At 41.5% G+C, this 17572-nt stretch overlaps 1 protein-coding gene across 2 annotated transcripts in view; it reads right to left on the bottom strand.

The window, feature by feature from the left end:
* Positions 1–17572, bottom strand: part of NDFIP2 (Nedd4 family interacting protein 2) — a 94452-nt gene that overhangs the window by 72052 nt on the left and 4828 nt on the right. For both annotated transcript variants that reach the window (XM_018561131.1, XM_018561132.1), the window contains exon 2: positions 5039–5195. In XM_018561131.1, coding sequence (XP_018416633.1) covers positions 5039–5195 — 157 coding nt within the window. The remainder of the gene's footprint in view (positions 1–5038; positions 5196–17572) is intronic.

The raw sequence follows: 17572 nt of genomic DNA, 5'->3' as shown, positions 1-17572 counted from the left end.
CACTTTAACCCCTTCATGACTGAGCTAGTTTTCAGGTTCTGTTCATAAATGACTGACACATTTTTTACATTTTTGCTGTGTGGTTCTTCCACGTCAGTAATATACTTTCTTACTAAATGTACCCACACATATTATATATTGTTTTTTAGAGGACAGATAGGGCTATATAATTATATCACATATGTGTACCTAACCCCTCACTTAGTTTGAATAAAATAAAAAAATATTTTCCTAATTTTGTTTTACACTTTATTTTAATTTTTTTACACTTTGTAAAAAAAATAAAAATAAAATAAAAAAAACTTTTTTTTTTCTTGTCAGTTTATATCAAGCAATCACTATGACAGCTTGATAAATTAACTTTTATCGCAAGGTGTGCGATAATCGTACGATCGCGGGATTTCCCGCAATTATTGTACGATTATCGCAAGGTGTGTGGGCACCTTAATACACAAAATAGATGAAACTTTAACCGTTTTGCTGCCTGTGCAAATCTGAATCATTGACTAGAAAATTATTTTAAAAATGAATCATAGCTTTAAAAGAAAGTTGGAAGTTGCAATTGTTCATGTCTGAGAATGTTTACGCAACTGTTTATCAAATAACAAACCCAATATAATCCTTATATTTTGTATGACATAAAAGATGAGGTTGTGTTGAGTAAAAGGATACCAAATATGTAAAGCCTGAAAACTGTGTGCACCCACCAAACTTGCCATTAGGCAACTCTTTAAATGCCTCTGCAGTTCATCAGTTAACCATAAATCAAGAACTTAGGATTTTTCTCTCACTCCAACTTGTGCGTTTTGCATTTGTATGTGTGTGTGCGTGAGGCGACAGGGTGCTTTTAAATCTTTTATTTATTTAATTTTTCTACACTTTCAAAACATTGATTTTTTTTCCCCCCAATTAACTTTATTGCTATTACAAGAGGGGCAACAAGCCCCCTATGTGACAGCAATGGGCAGGTGACAGACACGGGCAATGGGCATTTGACGTCTCCTACTGTAAGGTCGCACGACTTTTATCTTATGAACATGTTTGAAAACCCGTTGAGAATTGTACGACTGTCGGCGGGTGTGTGGCATGTTCGCAAGATAAAAGCCGCACGGGCCGGTGTGCACAAGCGCACACTGCCCGTTTAGCATTGCGGTTATCGGAAGCCCGCCCCTCAGCGGGGCCGGCTTGCGATCATCGCAAGTACGATCTGCCTGTCCAAGATAGGCAGATCATACGTTTTTTTAATTCCCTTACAACCATTGCAAGGCAAAAGTCTTGCAATGGTTGTAAGGTGTGTGCCCAGCTTTAGAGCTCACCAGTTAGTGTTGGTGCATCCATTTGTTGTGTACTGGCAATCTTATGACAATCCCTTGGGACACCATCCCTCCGTCAATGGCTTTGGATAAAAGGTCAGGCTCTTCTGGTTCTGCACCATAATGGGAGTCATTTACCATCACCTGGTAATGTGGTATACTCCTGTCTGTCTCCCCTGACCCATTCCTACTCTGTAAAATTTCTGAAACAAATTTTCCAATTTTTTTTTCTCCACCAGACACTGAAGCACCAGAAGAAATGTCAAACTCTGATGTTTTGTTAACGATCAGTAGAGTGTTAAAATTCTGAAGTTAGTCAGACTACTTAGAAAAAGCCCAATGGAAAATGTGCACCTAATGACAGCTAAAGAAATGAGTTAAGAAAAACACAGCGGAATAAGGAGGAAGTTATTAACCACTTTACCTTGCAGTCATCTCCCCTGCTGATATATTTTCCACTAACTGCCAGAAAATTTGCTGTGCATGGGTAATAAGGCACAGCACACAGAGGAAAAAAGATGCAAAAACATAAAAATAAAATGATGGTCCAGGACTAGAGCTGCAGCTAACGATTATTTTCAAAATCGATTAGTTAGCCGATTATTAAGTTCGATTAATCGGTTAATCGGATAAACAATAAAATACATTTTTAAAAATGGCTCCAGTGATGGACTACTAGTTTGTATTGAGGTTGTAGTCCATCACAGGAGCAAGCTTGGAGCGGTGGAAGTAAAAAAGAAAAAAAAATAGTGTGGTGTGCAATATAGTGAAAAGGAAAGTGTAAAAGTATACAGCAATGAATGCAGAATGGCACCGGCTATAGAGGACTACAAATCCCAGCAATGGTACAATATACAGCGCAATGCAGAATATCACCAGCTATAGAGGAATACAACAAATCCCAGCAATAGTACATTATAGCTGGCGGTATTCTGCATTGCGCTGTATATTGTACTATTGCTGGGTGTTGTAGTCCTCCATAGCTGGTGGTATTCTGCATTGGGCTGTATAATGTATTACTGCTGGGATTTGTAGTCCTCTATACAGCGCAGTGCAGAATATCACCAGCTATATAGGAATACAACAAATCCCAGCAATACATTATACATACAGTGTATGATGTATTGCTGGGATTTGTATTCCTATGTATAATATACAGCACAATGTACCATCAGCTATAGAGGAATACAAATCCCAGCAATACATTATAGAGCACCATGTGTGGGAAAGTGCAGGCTTACCTGAGCAGTCTTCCAGCAACTTGCTTCTGAGATCGGACCTGTCTATCGGCGGCTGTCATCCCCCCACACCTGCTCCTCCTTACTACATCTCCCCGCGTCCCTGTGCCGATCGTGGATGTGGGCGGGCGGTGAGTGTGAGGCGGGGAGGAGGTGCGGCGTGAAGAGCGTGGATGCTGGTGGGCGGGTCTGGCAGCGGCGACCGTGAGGTGGGGAAGAGGTGCGGCGCGCAGCGTGTGTGGAGCCGTAAATAGGGCCAACTGATCGGAAGCCGATTAATCGATTATTGAAAAAGTTGACAACTTTTTCAATAATCGATTATAATCGATTATGTTGATTAGTTGTTGCAGCCCTATCCAGGACCTAATGCAAGTGCTGCAAGGGGATTTTTTTTCCATTGCATCCACCAGAACCGATACTGGCGGCACTGGCACCAATGTAGGGGGGTTAGGATTGCTGCCACTTACACCAATGGTAGGGGTTATTATATGCTGCTACTGACAACAGCAATCTTATTTTATGTCTACTTTCTCTTCGGATTACCCCAGAGCCCTATTTGTCTTAAACATAGCAAAGAAAAGAGATACAGTGTCATACACCACCACCACGTCATAAGCGACATGCATTGTATTGACCATGCCCTCAAGCTTCCAGTGGGAGATGCCCATATTTTATTCTTACTCCCTTCAAAGTGTCCCTCCTAATTATTTTCAGTGATTGTTAACTGCGTTTTTTTTTTTTATACCCACTGACACTATTGATGCAAGTTATATTTATGCCCACTTTCACTAATGACAGAGTTTATTTATAAACCGATACCAATAACTATGGTTTTTTTCATGGCCAATGCACTAATCATAGAACTAAGTTTTGCACTTACTGGCCAGCCATGTTAAGGGCCACTGTTAGATACTTTTGATCCCGGCTCTCTATAGGTTACATTACATATAAAGTCTTGAACAAAGTGTTCCTTGTTTCAACAGTAGTTGGTTGCCAAGTATTCCCCAACAGTTTTACAAAGTTGCCCTTCAAGGCAGGCTTAGACAAAGTGTAAGCTCTGTGTATATTCTGTGTGCAAGAAAGCATATGCAATAGAATTGTTTCATTTTGACAATCTTTTGTTATATGTGAGCAGTCTATAAGAGTCTTTGGTACATGCAAGTAGTCTTTGACGGTCTTTTGTAACATGTGAACAGTTTCTATTGGTCTCTGTAACATATACTGTACTGTAAATAGTAATAGTGGCTATTACTATACTGACAACTGACTCCTCCCCCAGCCCCCTATGACAGCTGTCTCCGCCCACACACCGCCGCTCTCCTAATTAGTCACAGCAGGCCCAGCGTTGCGGGACAAGAGACGCCGGCCGCTCACAGCGCTCTCTCCTCCCCCGCACCGCTTGGCCTCCTGTGACAGTTTCTCTCCTCCCCACTGGGACACACAACCGAAATTCCGGTGCATCCCTACTATTGAACCTTGACTGACAATGTAACTCCAGACAAAACTTTTTATTCCCATGTTGGATAGATAGGTCAGAACTAGGGATGCAACAAACGATTATTTTGATAATTGATTAGTTGGCTGAATAAAATATATAAATAAATACCATCCTTAATTTAAAATAAAATACACAAATACAGTGTTGCCAACAAAGTTTACTTCAGAATAAAACTGCAATGTGCACAATTTTTTGCAATCGCACTGCACATCGCACTGCACTGGAACGCACAACATTGCAGTACCGTGCATTCCAGTGCAGGGATCACACTGTGGGTAGGAGGTGCATTTGGGGTGCCATTGAAATGAATGGCACTGCAATGCACTTCCGCAATGCTCCGCAGCAGAACACACATTACTTTGGACTACAGGTGCACTGAAATGAAAAGAAATGTCGGCCAAAACTGAAAGTGTTTTTTTTTTTTTTAGTATGTTTACTATAACCACAATCATGAATGAACAGGAAGTGATGTAGATCACTTCCCATTCATTCATAATTGGAGGACACAGTAAACATACTATGTCCTCAATTATATACAAACACTCAGCGATCACTGATTGCTGAGTGTTAGTATCCGCTCTCCTTCCTGACACGGTGTCACATAAGGCTTAGCAAGTGGTGCGGGAAGGAGAGCTCTATCTGACAGCAGACTCCTCCCCTGCGCCGCCGGCCTCCTATGACAGCACTGGCTGTCTCTGCCCACACCGCTCTCTTGATCTGTGCTTCTTGATTTCGGCCAACATGTTTCGGCGGTGGATATATCGGTGCATCCCTACTTTGAACCATAAAACACATTAGCCCGCACTTACACAGGCTCAAATTCAAGATTGGAAAAGAATAACCAACTATATGATATTTCTAGGACAATTAGGTGTCCACGTTTAACACCAACATAAATATTAGGAGGATTCATTCAGGAGGTGTTCCCAGCTCAATTAAACATTTTTATTTCCCTGATGGACAGGACCTCCTGCTGTCACTAAACCTACCTGTGTTTGTGGCAATGTCAGTCACAATGCTGCTGTAAGGTGGAGGAGATGCTTCTACTGTAGAACTTCCAGATGCCTGGGCGGCCTGAGGTGCTTCTGAGGAGGTTGATGGCTGTTCTACAGCTGGAGCTTCTGAGGAGTCATCTTCATTTTCAGGCTAAGAAAAAAAAAAAAAAAAAAAAAAACACAGTTGTTTCACACAATGAAAGATTGAGAAGTAGCTCTTTTCCTTTTACCCTGGAGAAAATGCTTTCATGAAAGTCGCACCACCAGTAGGCATCCAATAAAAGTAGGTCATTTATTCATGGAATAATAAAAACATGCTTCAGGAATAAAGCATTTCATTTGTTCTACATGTTACCCAGCAATTAACCAGGTAGAACCAGTCGGATGGATCCCATGCTGTGTTCCTCTGTACATTTGCAATGTGGCACAAAGAAAATTATTTTTATTGAACTATGTATCTTCGTCCATACAAAACCGGTATGGCTGATATGTGTTGCTTCTGTACATTTTATATACAGCTTTAAAAAAGGGCATGCTATTATTTGATCCTGAATGTCTTCTAGTCTGTCTTCTTATTCTTTACGTTCTCCCTAGGGGAGATGGTTGCAGGGGCTGATATGTTCCTGATAGCATATATTAGATATGAATAATCAGTGAAGGGGGGCAGAACCCTGTTTACATGCTGCTTTAACATACAGAGGGACGTTAACGTGCCTTATGTCATTTGTTAACATATTTTGCATTAAAAGTGAATGGTATAGCAAATGCTGGGTCCACCTAATATTCCTAATACAACTTTTAGTTCATCCACTACAGCTAAATAACAGAAAGATTCTGGGTCAGTCAGCTTCCTCAAGCCAAATGATTCCATATATGCTCCCGCTCTAGGAGACCGTATACAGATGGGGAATATTTTGCTTGTCTATACATGTGGTTTTCCCAGATGACCGAAGAAGATTTCAGAACTAAACTACATGGATGAGTTTAACCTCATGCTTCTGTTTGAACGGAACATTTGCTGGCAATCACTTCCATTTCCAGCATACCGTTTTCAACCCATTGCAAGTGATGCTATTTCCAACAAGAGCTTTAAAGGCCCATTCACACATTAAATGAGTACACACAGTATTCTGGCCACTGTCAGAATACCTGAACAGAGCAAGCAGCTAATTGGCTACCAGCTCAGTTCGGCCAATAATTTTTCGACCTGCTCCTTTGATCAGCTGATCAAGGGATGCTGGGTGGAAGGGTGAGGACAGCGGCACCCACACAAAAACATTTGGCCAGTTCATCAAGAATCAAATGAAATTCGAAGCGTGTATAGCCTACTATACTGCAGTGGCCCGCGTTTTACCGCACCAGGTCAATGCAGAAAACAAATGTCCAATTTAAACCGCAACGTGAGCATGATGGGTGGTGCGATAAAATGCAAACATGCTGCATTTTAGCACAGCATACTGGATGACACTGCAGGTTGCCACACAGCAGTGTGTCATGCTGCTGTGCGAGAACCTGAAAGGATTATATACAGTACACTGTATTATTACACATAAAGCTAAAAAAATAAATACATTTAAACAGTTGCAATTGATGGAAATGCCCTCCGCACACCTTTCAGCAGTCCCGGCCGACAATCAAATAAATGGTGCTCGAAGTAACTTCACGGATGGCACCGTGCAAAACACAAGATTGAAGAAATAGGTCACCAGCACTCCATAAGTTAAAATGGATGAGTCCTTTTAATGGACAATGATGTCACAGAAATCCAACATGAGCCGACGTTTCGGGGCCACACAGGGTCCCTTCTTCAAGGCAAGAGATGTCACATGAAGAAGGGACCCTGTGTGGCCCCGAAACGTCGGCTCATGTTGGATTTCTGTGACATCATTGTCCATTAAAAGGACTCATCCATTTTAACTTATGGAGTGCTGGTGACCTATTTCTTCAATCTTACATTTAAACAGTGACATCTCCGGCAGTGTGCGATAAAACACATAGTGCTGGGGCAGCCACACCGCACTCGCGCTTCCACTAAAAGGCAACATTTTAACGAACGGGCAAGTGCGAATGGGCCCTCAAGTATATCTAAAGCCTAACATTTTTGTTGGATAGAGCAGGTAATAGTTAAAATTCCTGTGCACTATTTTATTTTTGCCATCGTGTGCTACTGAGATTTCCCATCACGTGTTGTTTTCCTGTCCTTAAGTGAAGGAAATCCTCTCCAAGAGAGCTGTGACCGGTAAAGGTGTCTCCATTGGAAAAAAATTTCCTCTATTGCTGTTCTGGTGACAACTCTTGGATCTTGGATTTTCCCTTACTTCAACCCCATGATAATGATCACCAGGACAAAAAGGGGGCGAACCCCTTACCACTCTATCAGTTCTCTTCCTGCACTCCTCAGAATCCACAATCCACCTTTTTCTTTGCGATATCCACACATATAGTCAATATAGAAGGCAGCCCTTGCAAGAGACAGGATAATCTCCAATAACAAGAAGAAAAAACAGAAAGACCAGAGGCTCCTCCTCCTTGTGAATTATGTTTCAATAGTAAAGATATAAAACCAAAATAGGCAGGCACTCACAATAAAATACAGTTGTCAAGCGCTCATCATTAGACAAAAACACCATTGAGTCTATCTCTGCTATGCAAATCTTTGCAGAGAGAATTTTTTATTTTTGTCAAAAATTGGTGATTTTTTTTTGTTTGACATGCAAATTATAAGTGTGCCTGCCTCCATGTAACAAGCACCTCCCATTCTAAGGATTCATTTCTACCTCTTTGGTTGTACCTATTGTATTGCAGTGAGAAAGGCAGAGAAGGTATGCATAGCGGAGAGACACAAGGGTGTATTTGTCTTATGATGAGTACTTGACGACTTTTTTTTTTCTTTTTTTATTATTGTGAGTACCTGACTACTTTGGTTTTATATAATTACTATTAAAACATTTCATGAGAAGGAGGCGCTGTTTTTCTTACCCTTACCACTCTATCCAAAACTACAACAAAAAATGCTGAAATTGCTATATAAAGCTAGGCATATGCACAGGGCTTTTTGTTTACTCATTTGCAAATGTACCACCCACACATCCACCAGTCATTGACATTATTTCCTTTGATAACATACAGAACTCAAATGAGTAAGAACAACAGGGAATAAGACAAATACGTCAACATAACAGTATATAGGCAAAAGCTCTAGTGTGCGGACACTTATTTTTGTTCTGCACACAGTATACTGCTGGCACAAAAGGAGGAAAAAATATAATGGACAAAAAAAAATTCTCTCTAAACCCGCACAATAGGATTACGTCATCTCAAAAAACGTTTAGTGCTCTTTTCATGTGGTCCTCTACAATGCCACTCACATCATCTAAAATATTTGGTGCAATATGATATTTAAAGAGGAGCATTTTTAAAAAGGGCCGTGAGATTCCCAAAGATTCAAATTAACACAGTGGATACAATTTTAGTAAACAAGGAGTGAAAGTTTGAATCTTTTGCATAAAGCAAGGAATCTATCTTGTTGCTGTAGGCAACAACCTCACATTTGCTCATGTTTTCATCAGTCGCATTGGCATTACTGAATACAACATTCACAATCGTGAAAATCATTTATTACATACACTGTATTGGATGTGATTGTGGTAGCAGCCAGCCGGGTCCGAGATTCAGGTCAGTATAGCTCCCTAGACAAAACAAGCACTTAACCCTTGCAGTGCAGGGGTAGCCCCACTGCAAGGGTTAATATTTCATATGCCCGGAGTTACTCTTTAATGTTTGAAAATAAGCAACTTAAGATACAAATCAGAACAACAAACAGCTGTTGTTAAACTGTACGTGTATTTATATAGACATGTCATCAAAACATGGATAAAAGAGAGATGGAGAGATTTAGGTTTAGAATAAAGACAGCTGGGAGCCTGGGAGATCTTTCACTGATAACTATAGAGAAAACTCAGAAGTTAGTGTAGACGCAAGGTCTTCTTTACGCCTGGGATCCCAAGCAATGTCATGACCTTTAGCTGTCAAAGCAGTGATGAGGTTATATGTTATGAAGAATCGATGTTTTGCAACAAACAACAGTCTCAAATTTGTTACAGTCTCAAAGTTATATTCTCGTCAAAACAACATTTTGAAAGGTAAAAAAACAGATAAAATCTAGTTCTTTATGTCCAATGCGTGTACTGCATAACAGAACTGCATAACTCTGGGATTTCCATTGAATATATACAAAAAACATTTAAATCTCTACAAGGCAAGCAAAATTGGAAAAACTTTGCGTTTCTGTGCCAACCAGAGCACCCAAGTGTAGTAAACCGTCATCAGGAAGATGAACTAGAAAGCTATCTGTAACTACAATCTGTGTGTAGGTGTATACTCAGATCACAGTCATATAGAACACTACAGTAACCTGACTAGAATATTCTTCTGCAGTTTGTGAAGCAGTACAATCTGTCCTTACTCGTGTCAATATTCATAAGTTTTTGTGAACTGACTGTGTGTCCTTAATGAAGTGTTATTCCCTCACTGTGCAATTAGTAAGGAATGTACTAGAACTACACCCATGTGACAGAAAGACTAGTCAATGCTTTGGAAATTACTGAGCCGAGATAACACCTTGATGACAACATGGACACTGTTCTGTAATTACTTTGATTAAACAATGGCTCTGTTTTATTCAAGTTTTCAGTACACCCAAATACATTTGTGAATAGAATTTCTATACAGCTGTGCATCAATTAATATAATTGTTGGCTTTCCCAAAAAACTTTGTCGCATAACACCCTGATTAGATTATATTAGATACACGAAGCAGAATTGGATAGGGCTTTTGAGATGAGAGAAGAGACCACAATACACCTGAACCAGTATAAAAGAATTTACAAAACTTTTATTAACATAGAAAGCATTAAAATATCCATGAACATAAAAGCAAGTCACCATTGTTGGCGGATAATTAACAGAATCTTAAGGAGCAATTGATTGCATCTATATGTACAAAATCCATATGGTATAAACTAGGGACGCATACGATACCGGTATTGAGTATCGATATATTTTTTCCGGCACTCGCGATACCTAATACCGATAGCGGAAGTCCCATTCAGGAAAACAGGCGGCGTGTAATGACTCGCCACCTGGCTTCCTGATTAGCCAGGAAGCCGGGCAGCATGTAAAGACTCTCCACTGCCTTCAGGATTAGCAGGGAAGCCGTTCCCATGCTTCTCGTCACTAGATGAGAAATCATGGAGCCGGCTTCCCTGCCAATCAAAAAGCCGGGCACCGCGTCATTACACAGTGCCCGGCTTCCTGATTGGCCAGCTTCCTGACCAATCAGGAAGCCAGGCAGCGAGTCATTACACACTTCCCGGCTTCCTGAGTGGCCCGGAAGCCGACTTCATGCTCCCTCGTCACAAGTGACAAGGAAGAATGGAGATGACCTGCCAGCCAATTAGGAAGCCGGGCAGGGAGTAATGACTCGCTGCCCGGCTTCCTGATACTGGAAGTATTGGGCTTGGCATCAGAGCATTTGGTCGAATACTCGTCCAAATACTCGGCATCGGCACCGATACTAGTATCGGTGCATCCCTAGTATTAACCACTATATGTTATTGAGTGATTTCACCAATGTTAAATAATGCCACCTTCAACGCGTTTCACGCCATCGCTTCCTCAGGACGGTGAGTGAAGTAATATATGGTTCACAAATACCAGATTGTTAATACAACATATTTACATATGGAGATCACAATAACATATCTGTGCCCATAATCACTTACTTTTAGGTATTGTATTACAGTCCAAGTGTTTAGGAAGTGAAATCACTCATTAACATCTAGTGGTTAATACCATATAGATACAATGAATTAGTCTTGCTGCTCAAAATTCTGTTAATCCTCCCCCAACAATGGTGACTTGCTTTTATGTTCATGGATATTTTAATGTTTTCTATGTTAATAAAAGTTTTGTAAACTCTCTTAAACTGGTTCAAGTGTATTGTGGTCTCTTCTCTCATCTCAAAAGCCCTATCCAATTCTGCTTTGTGTAGCTGTGCATTAATTGCTGAAACCTTCATGAAGTTTCAAAGCACAAACATACCAACATTTCTTTTAGGGCTGCACAATGGTCCTCTTACATAGGTGTGACTTTGACAATCGTCAGCAGGCCTCGAATTATGTTAATGCATAAAGCTGAATTTTGTCTGGTTATGTGCCGACTTCTGATGACTCCCAATAAAAAAAGATGTGGTGATCATAGAGATGTCGGTTGTGAAGTCAACACAAAATTGCAGGTAAAAAAGATTCTGGATCTTCATCGCCATGTAAAAGGTCCCTTAAAAAGGAGTAAATGTGTGGGTTTTTTTTTAGGTAATTAAAAAGTTGAACTATGGAGGTGAGTGCTTTTCACTCTAGGGCTGCAGCTAACGATTATTGTTGCAGCTCTATTTCACTCACCTCATAGTTCTAGCCGACCTGTGACAATGAGACTGTCACAGGTCGGCTCAGTAGATAAGGAAGTTCGCTCACCGCCTGATTCCCCCCTCCCCGCTCCGATCCGCCAGCGCTGACGGGGGAGGGGGCGGGTACAGCTGGCTCTGCCTCTAGGTAGGCAGAGCCAGCTGTCAGTCACGCAGTTGGGCGGATCCAGACATAATTGTCGGGATTCGCTTCAGCGAGCAGCGGTATACTGAGCCTAGGGTGACGGGAGGACGCTAGTTTGTGTCCTCCCGTTACCCTAAGGAGAACTATGGGGAAAAGCCTTAACCCCATAGTTCTCCTTTAAATACGAAATATTGTATATGAATATTACATACTTCTATACAGCCAGCTGGTGAAACTGTAGGCAACTTGCCAATATCTCTGCTGTAAAAAGCTTGCTATTTAAGATATTTGATTTGTACACACAAATAAATGAGTCAGAACAGTGCCCCTTTCCCCTCTATCCCTCACCTTCTGAGTGGCTGCTTCTGAGATTTCAAATATAATGACTAATATTAACTGTGTTAAAAGAACTGTTAATGCCATTAAAGCTCCATTCACATCTCTGCAATGTGGTATTGCATGAGAACACATGGTGTGCTGCGGTGCCATTTTTTCTTAATGGCACCCCAACACCCCTAGCCATCTAACCTATTACCATGCATTGAGGTGACATGTGATGATGCACTTCTTTGAGTACTAGTAAATGTGGTAGGCAGCTGATTGATTTCAATGGGCTGCCCTATCGCACTTGCGACGTCGCATCGCAGTGATATGAACAATACAGATATGTAGGTTGGCTGAAAAATCACTTCTTGATTTGACCTTACCACTTTTCATAAGGAAAAAGTAATAACAACTATCACACTGCTAATGCCAAAGAGGGTAACATCACACTGGTATTTGGCAGATAGATAATTTATGAAATCACCTAGGATCGCTACCCACCTATGGTTATCCGAAAAGCACCCACAGACATGCAATATCATCATCCAATCTATTTTTAGGATCACCAGCAGACTTCCACAACTTTTGAGATAAGAATAAGGTACACACTTCAGCAGAAAAAAGGACAAAAGGGCACAATCCTGCAATGCCCTGTTATGTGGTTAATGAAGTAATAAGCAAAAAATGACCAGCTAAACCCAAGTGCTTCCCCCCCATATTTGTGAAATACAGGTCATCTAACCAAAAAGAGGGACTTTTGAGGAGGGAAACACAGGGGGATTTGGTTCCAAAAGAGGGACAGTCAGTATAAATAAGGGACCGTTAGAAGCTATGGAATAACCCAGCTGTTACACAAAGTATAACTTCCTCACTCAAGCAATGCTTAGTGTGTGGCCATTACTGGAATAAACCCATGTCTCTAGAAAAATATAACACAATGAAAGTCCATAGCCTCGTCACAGATATACATGTTTCATGCAAGGTCTGCTTATTCAGCAAGGGCCCCCTCCTCATCTTGAGCCACAGCACTAAACTGCCAAAAACCATCTGGGGGGAAATGGTTAATATACTTAAGTTTCCCACAATTTCTGTACTGTAATGTCCACCATCCTGCCAACAAGAATCTGGGGAATGCAGAGTACCCACAAATCACACAGTGTAGACGAAAGCAGGGGTGAGGTAAGTATATCTTCCCCCACAGGTTTTTTCTGACAGTTTAGAGGGAGTAAAGCTTCCCCCAAAAAATTGCTGATTGGTAGGCATTTTATGGCAGAGGAGACCATGTAAGTCTGTACGCTGAGCCGCACATGCCGAGATGGTGTACTTCATGTGTGCACGAGCGGGAGTTAAATTGTGCTGGCCAGCCAATAAAGTAGGCCGAAGATGCCGAACCCGGAACCCCGGAGAAGATGCCGAGCCTGAAGACTGGGAAAAAGATAGCAGCAAAGGAGGAGTGCAGCACTGTACGGGATTGCTTAGGCAGGTAAGTCCGCCATCATGTGTTAATATGCTGTGCATACTACTACATTATGGCTGAAAGCTCCAGGGGCTTTACCAAAAAAAAAAAAAAAGCCTGTATTTCCACTTTAAGATGTATAAGCGGACTTAGCTATTTAGGTGTAAGGTCTGCTTTAAATAGGGTTTATCATCAGACACATGTATCTAATAGACTTCAAAAAAGTGATGTGCCTTGGACTTGTAAACATGCATTTCGGCCAATTTTCATGTATAAAGAAAGAGATCCAAATCCAGTCCTGATGGGAATAATGAGGTAATGTGAAAAAAGATGGGAGAGCATTTTCAAGCAACAAAAATTGGCAGTAACGGTTGTACAAATGTTTTCAACACATAAGAATATAGCATAAGTTTGTATACAAAAACTTCAGCAAATATGAAGCAGTTGCCCAAAGCATCTAAATATCGAGTTGCTATTGAAATATTTAAAACCCAACCATTGCAAAAATGGGTGTTAAGGGTATGAATAAAACCCATGTCAGTTTGTGACCCTACTGGAGAGATTTCCCCTAATTTCAATGTTAGCACTGGAAGGGAAATCTCTCCAGTGGGGATAAAGACTGCAACAAAGCACTTCTTTTCTATAAATCAGTGAAGGGTAAAAACCTCTGTCAGGTCATTATTACTGTCTGCCTGCAGTGCTAACCACTCCTTTCATTTCTCATCTCGCTGTCACAGAGATAAGAAGACTCCCTATCAGGGCAAAGGTGAGCAAGAGAAGGTCAAAGAACTATTTGGGGTTGATACACACTTTTGCATTTATTCTAAAAGGCATCCCAACACACCAATACAGCACAGCTCGGCCCACCGCACATTGCAGTACACCAAAACACATGAAAATACACCACTGTGCATTATGGTGCGCTGCGTTGCATGTACGTTTTGTCAGTTCTGTTGAATTGACAGCTCATTCAAAATGAATGTCTTAACGCTATCCATGATACCGTGCGACACACAAAGCAGGGAATTTATCAAAGCTGGAGCAGCTGTGCATGGCAGCCAATCAGCCTCTCTCTTTTCATTTTCAAACCTTAAAGGGGTTCTAAACCCTCCGGTTTTTTTTGCCTATATCTACTGCTATCAAGCAGTAGATATAGGCAAAACGTTTTTTTTTCTTTTAAACGCTTTAACAGCGGTTTAAATTTAACTTGTTTTCGCTGCGCGCTCCTGCTTGAGAATCCAAAACTGCTGGGGTGGCCGCAAAGCATCTTGGGGCAGGCGCATGCGCAGTTCGGATTCTCGGCCGGGAGACGAGCAGAGACGCAAGGTAAGTCTGTGGACGCGTGCACCCGCATGCAGACACCGCTGGATCGGAAGTGCCTGCAAGCAGAGAGGAGTCAGCGCTGGATCGGAGAGCCGCCGCAGCGCTGGAGGGACAGATGAAAACACCTGATTGGCTGGCTCTGATGAAGGGGGCATTGCTATCACATAGGGGACTTCTTAGCCTCATATGTGGTAGCAATACAGTTCAGTGTAAAAAAATAAATACATAAAAAGGAAAAAAAGTTTAAACAAAATTTAAGAAGCATAAAAAAATTTACCCAAATGTTTTTTTTAAAGTCCCCCTGCCCCCACATACACACGGGTGCGCCTACGTGCGAAAACGATGATTGCTCCCATTGTGCCGCACATGTTACATATCACGTGAACACCGGAGTAAGAGTAATAATTCTAGGGCCATCAATCACTGATAACACTAAACTGAAGAGCAATAAGCTTTTAAAGTGTCGCCTGTGGTCAATTTTGGGTGCGGTAGTTTTTTGCGATTTTGTGGGAGCACATAATTTTAAGGCGTGACATGTTTAGTGTCTATTTACCCGACATGACCCCCATCTTTTATATTTTACAAAAAATTGGGGTGATAATAAATGTTTCATAACATTTCATAGGGAAACGGGTTTTCTTTTTTCAAAATTCTGGGTACTTTTTTTGTTATATAGTAAGAAATAAAACCCCCAGTGGTGAATAAAGACCATCAAATGAAAATTCATTTCAGTACAGTGTTGCATGACGGAATAAACGTCAGTCAAAGTACCGCAGCGCTGAATACTGAAAAATGGCCTGGCCAGGAAGGGGGTTTAACACCTGGTCTTCAAGTGGTTAAATGGCCACGGTCAGTAGACCGGGGAAGAAAAGAAATAAAAAAGGTATGCAAATAACAAAAAGCCGGCAATTGTCTAGAAATATGTGTTTGTAGATTGTCATTACTAAACATTTCTAAAGATATGGGTAAAGGTCTGTCAGATACAGATATAAAAAGGAAGAGCAGCAAAGAGAAGGGAAACAACCATGGATTACAGTAAGGCACACATTACAGTATTGCTTTATGTTAAAAAATCTGAGGGTTTAGTGTCACTTTAAGTTGTGTTTTTATATTTTTGGAGATCAGTTTTAAAGTGAACCTGCGCTTTCTACTAACCCATGACTGCGATGGACAGCTTCACTTACCAATAACAAGACCTGAACTCTCAACTATAAGAGCTGGTTGCAATTTGTATGACAGAACTTGGCAATCTTCAGGATACCTAGGAAGAAACCACTAAGATGTCCGAGCTGTGTTGGTTTACAAGGTAGATTAGCAGTTGTGCAGGAACATTAAGGTGCTGCTGTAAATATCGGATGACGACAGTTTAGAAACAAGTGGCAAACCACTTTAAAGCCCATCTTGGGAGACCTGTGTAAAGGGCTTTAACTTATCTTATGCCCACTACCCCAGCAGTCGATGTTCAGCTTGTCTTCCATATGAACCTTAAAAAATAGCACTTACAGCCTATATCTGAGGAAAAAACCCTCCCCTTGCAGTGGGGCTAACCCAGCACTGCAAGGGTTAACAGCTACTTAATGCCTAGGGGTAAAGGGCTTTTACTTACCTGATGCCACCTTCCCCAGGAGTCATCACTCAAATCATCTCCCCCATGTTCCAGCTTGTGGACTGTCCCTCGGCATCCTCACATATAATACAAGGCCAAGGGCTCTGCATTGTACGTGATGACATCAGCCGGCCTCCGACCGCTGGAGTGCATGAAGCAAGAGGCTGCAGGCGCCTTTCTATCCTTCTCCGCACAACTGTGATAGCTAGGGCTCTGCTTAGTGAAACACCCAGGTTACCCTCTCCAGGAAGAAACCACTAGGGCTTAATGACGGCATTAGGAGGAAAAAAGCATTTTAACCTAAGAATAGCTTGTCAGAGCAGATGACATAAGCCTGTGTAATAACTATTCGGCTACCCATGCATTATAGTGTTATTATAGCAGCATCCATCACATGCTAATAATTAAGGCAGCATATGAATTCCCAAGCTAATAGTAATTGCAAAATATCTAGATCAATAATATCTCAACACTCTGGACGATTGCCGCCAGCTAAATTATACACTGAGTGGCCAGTTTATTATGACCACTTGACGTTTGTAGGCAAATTAGCTATAATTTTGCGCTGAAGTTGCTAGAGGGCCAGACCATTATAAATAGAGAAGCAGGTTGTTTACCACGACAGTAGAAGTGATTTTTTTCTGAAGATATGGGTAAACAACGCGATTTAACAGCCTTTGAATGTGGGATGATTGTTGGCGCTCGGAGCCATGGAGTGAGTATCAGCACAATAGCAGAATTTGTTAAATGTTCAAGAGCAGCTGTTAAAGTGTTTAAAGACTGGACTGTCAGGCGAAAATCTGGGTCTGAACGTGCGAATTGTGGCCGTCAGCCACTAGTCAATGTTAGGGCAGAACGGAGAGTGGTAAGACTGGTACGAGACAACAGAAGGGCAACAGTACAGTGTCAGATTCCTCGCATCACCTTTCAACATCTCGTGGAGTCACGGGGCGGCCCAACGAAGTCATCTCGTGGAGTTATCTCGTGGCCCAACGAAGTACTGATGGGGTGGTCATAATAATCTGGCCACTCAGTGTATGTATAGCTAGTATTCTCTGGGCTTTCCTTATAAACATTAGTGGCCTTACAGCTGAATGCCAGACAAATGGTTAAATACACAGTTGATATACATACATGGGAATAGTTTGATATCCAAAGTATTAGGGGTTTTTGTCCACCCAGTTCATTTTGAACATGCAGCCAGAGCACGGAAG

Source organism: Nanorana parkeri, unplaced genomic scaffold (genome assembly GCF_000935625.1).
Source record: "Nanorana parkeri isolate BGI_ZX_2015 unplaced genomic scaffold, ASM93562v1 scaffold502, whole genome shotgun sequence".
Classification (NCBI taxonomy): Eukaryota; Metazoa; Chordata; class Amphibia; order Anura; family Dicroglossidae; genus Nanorana; species Nanorana parkeri.
This window is presented reverse-complemented; position numbering and strand designations above follow the sequence as displayed.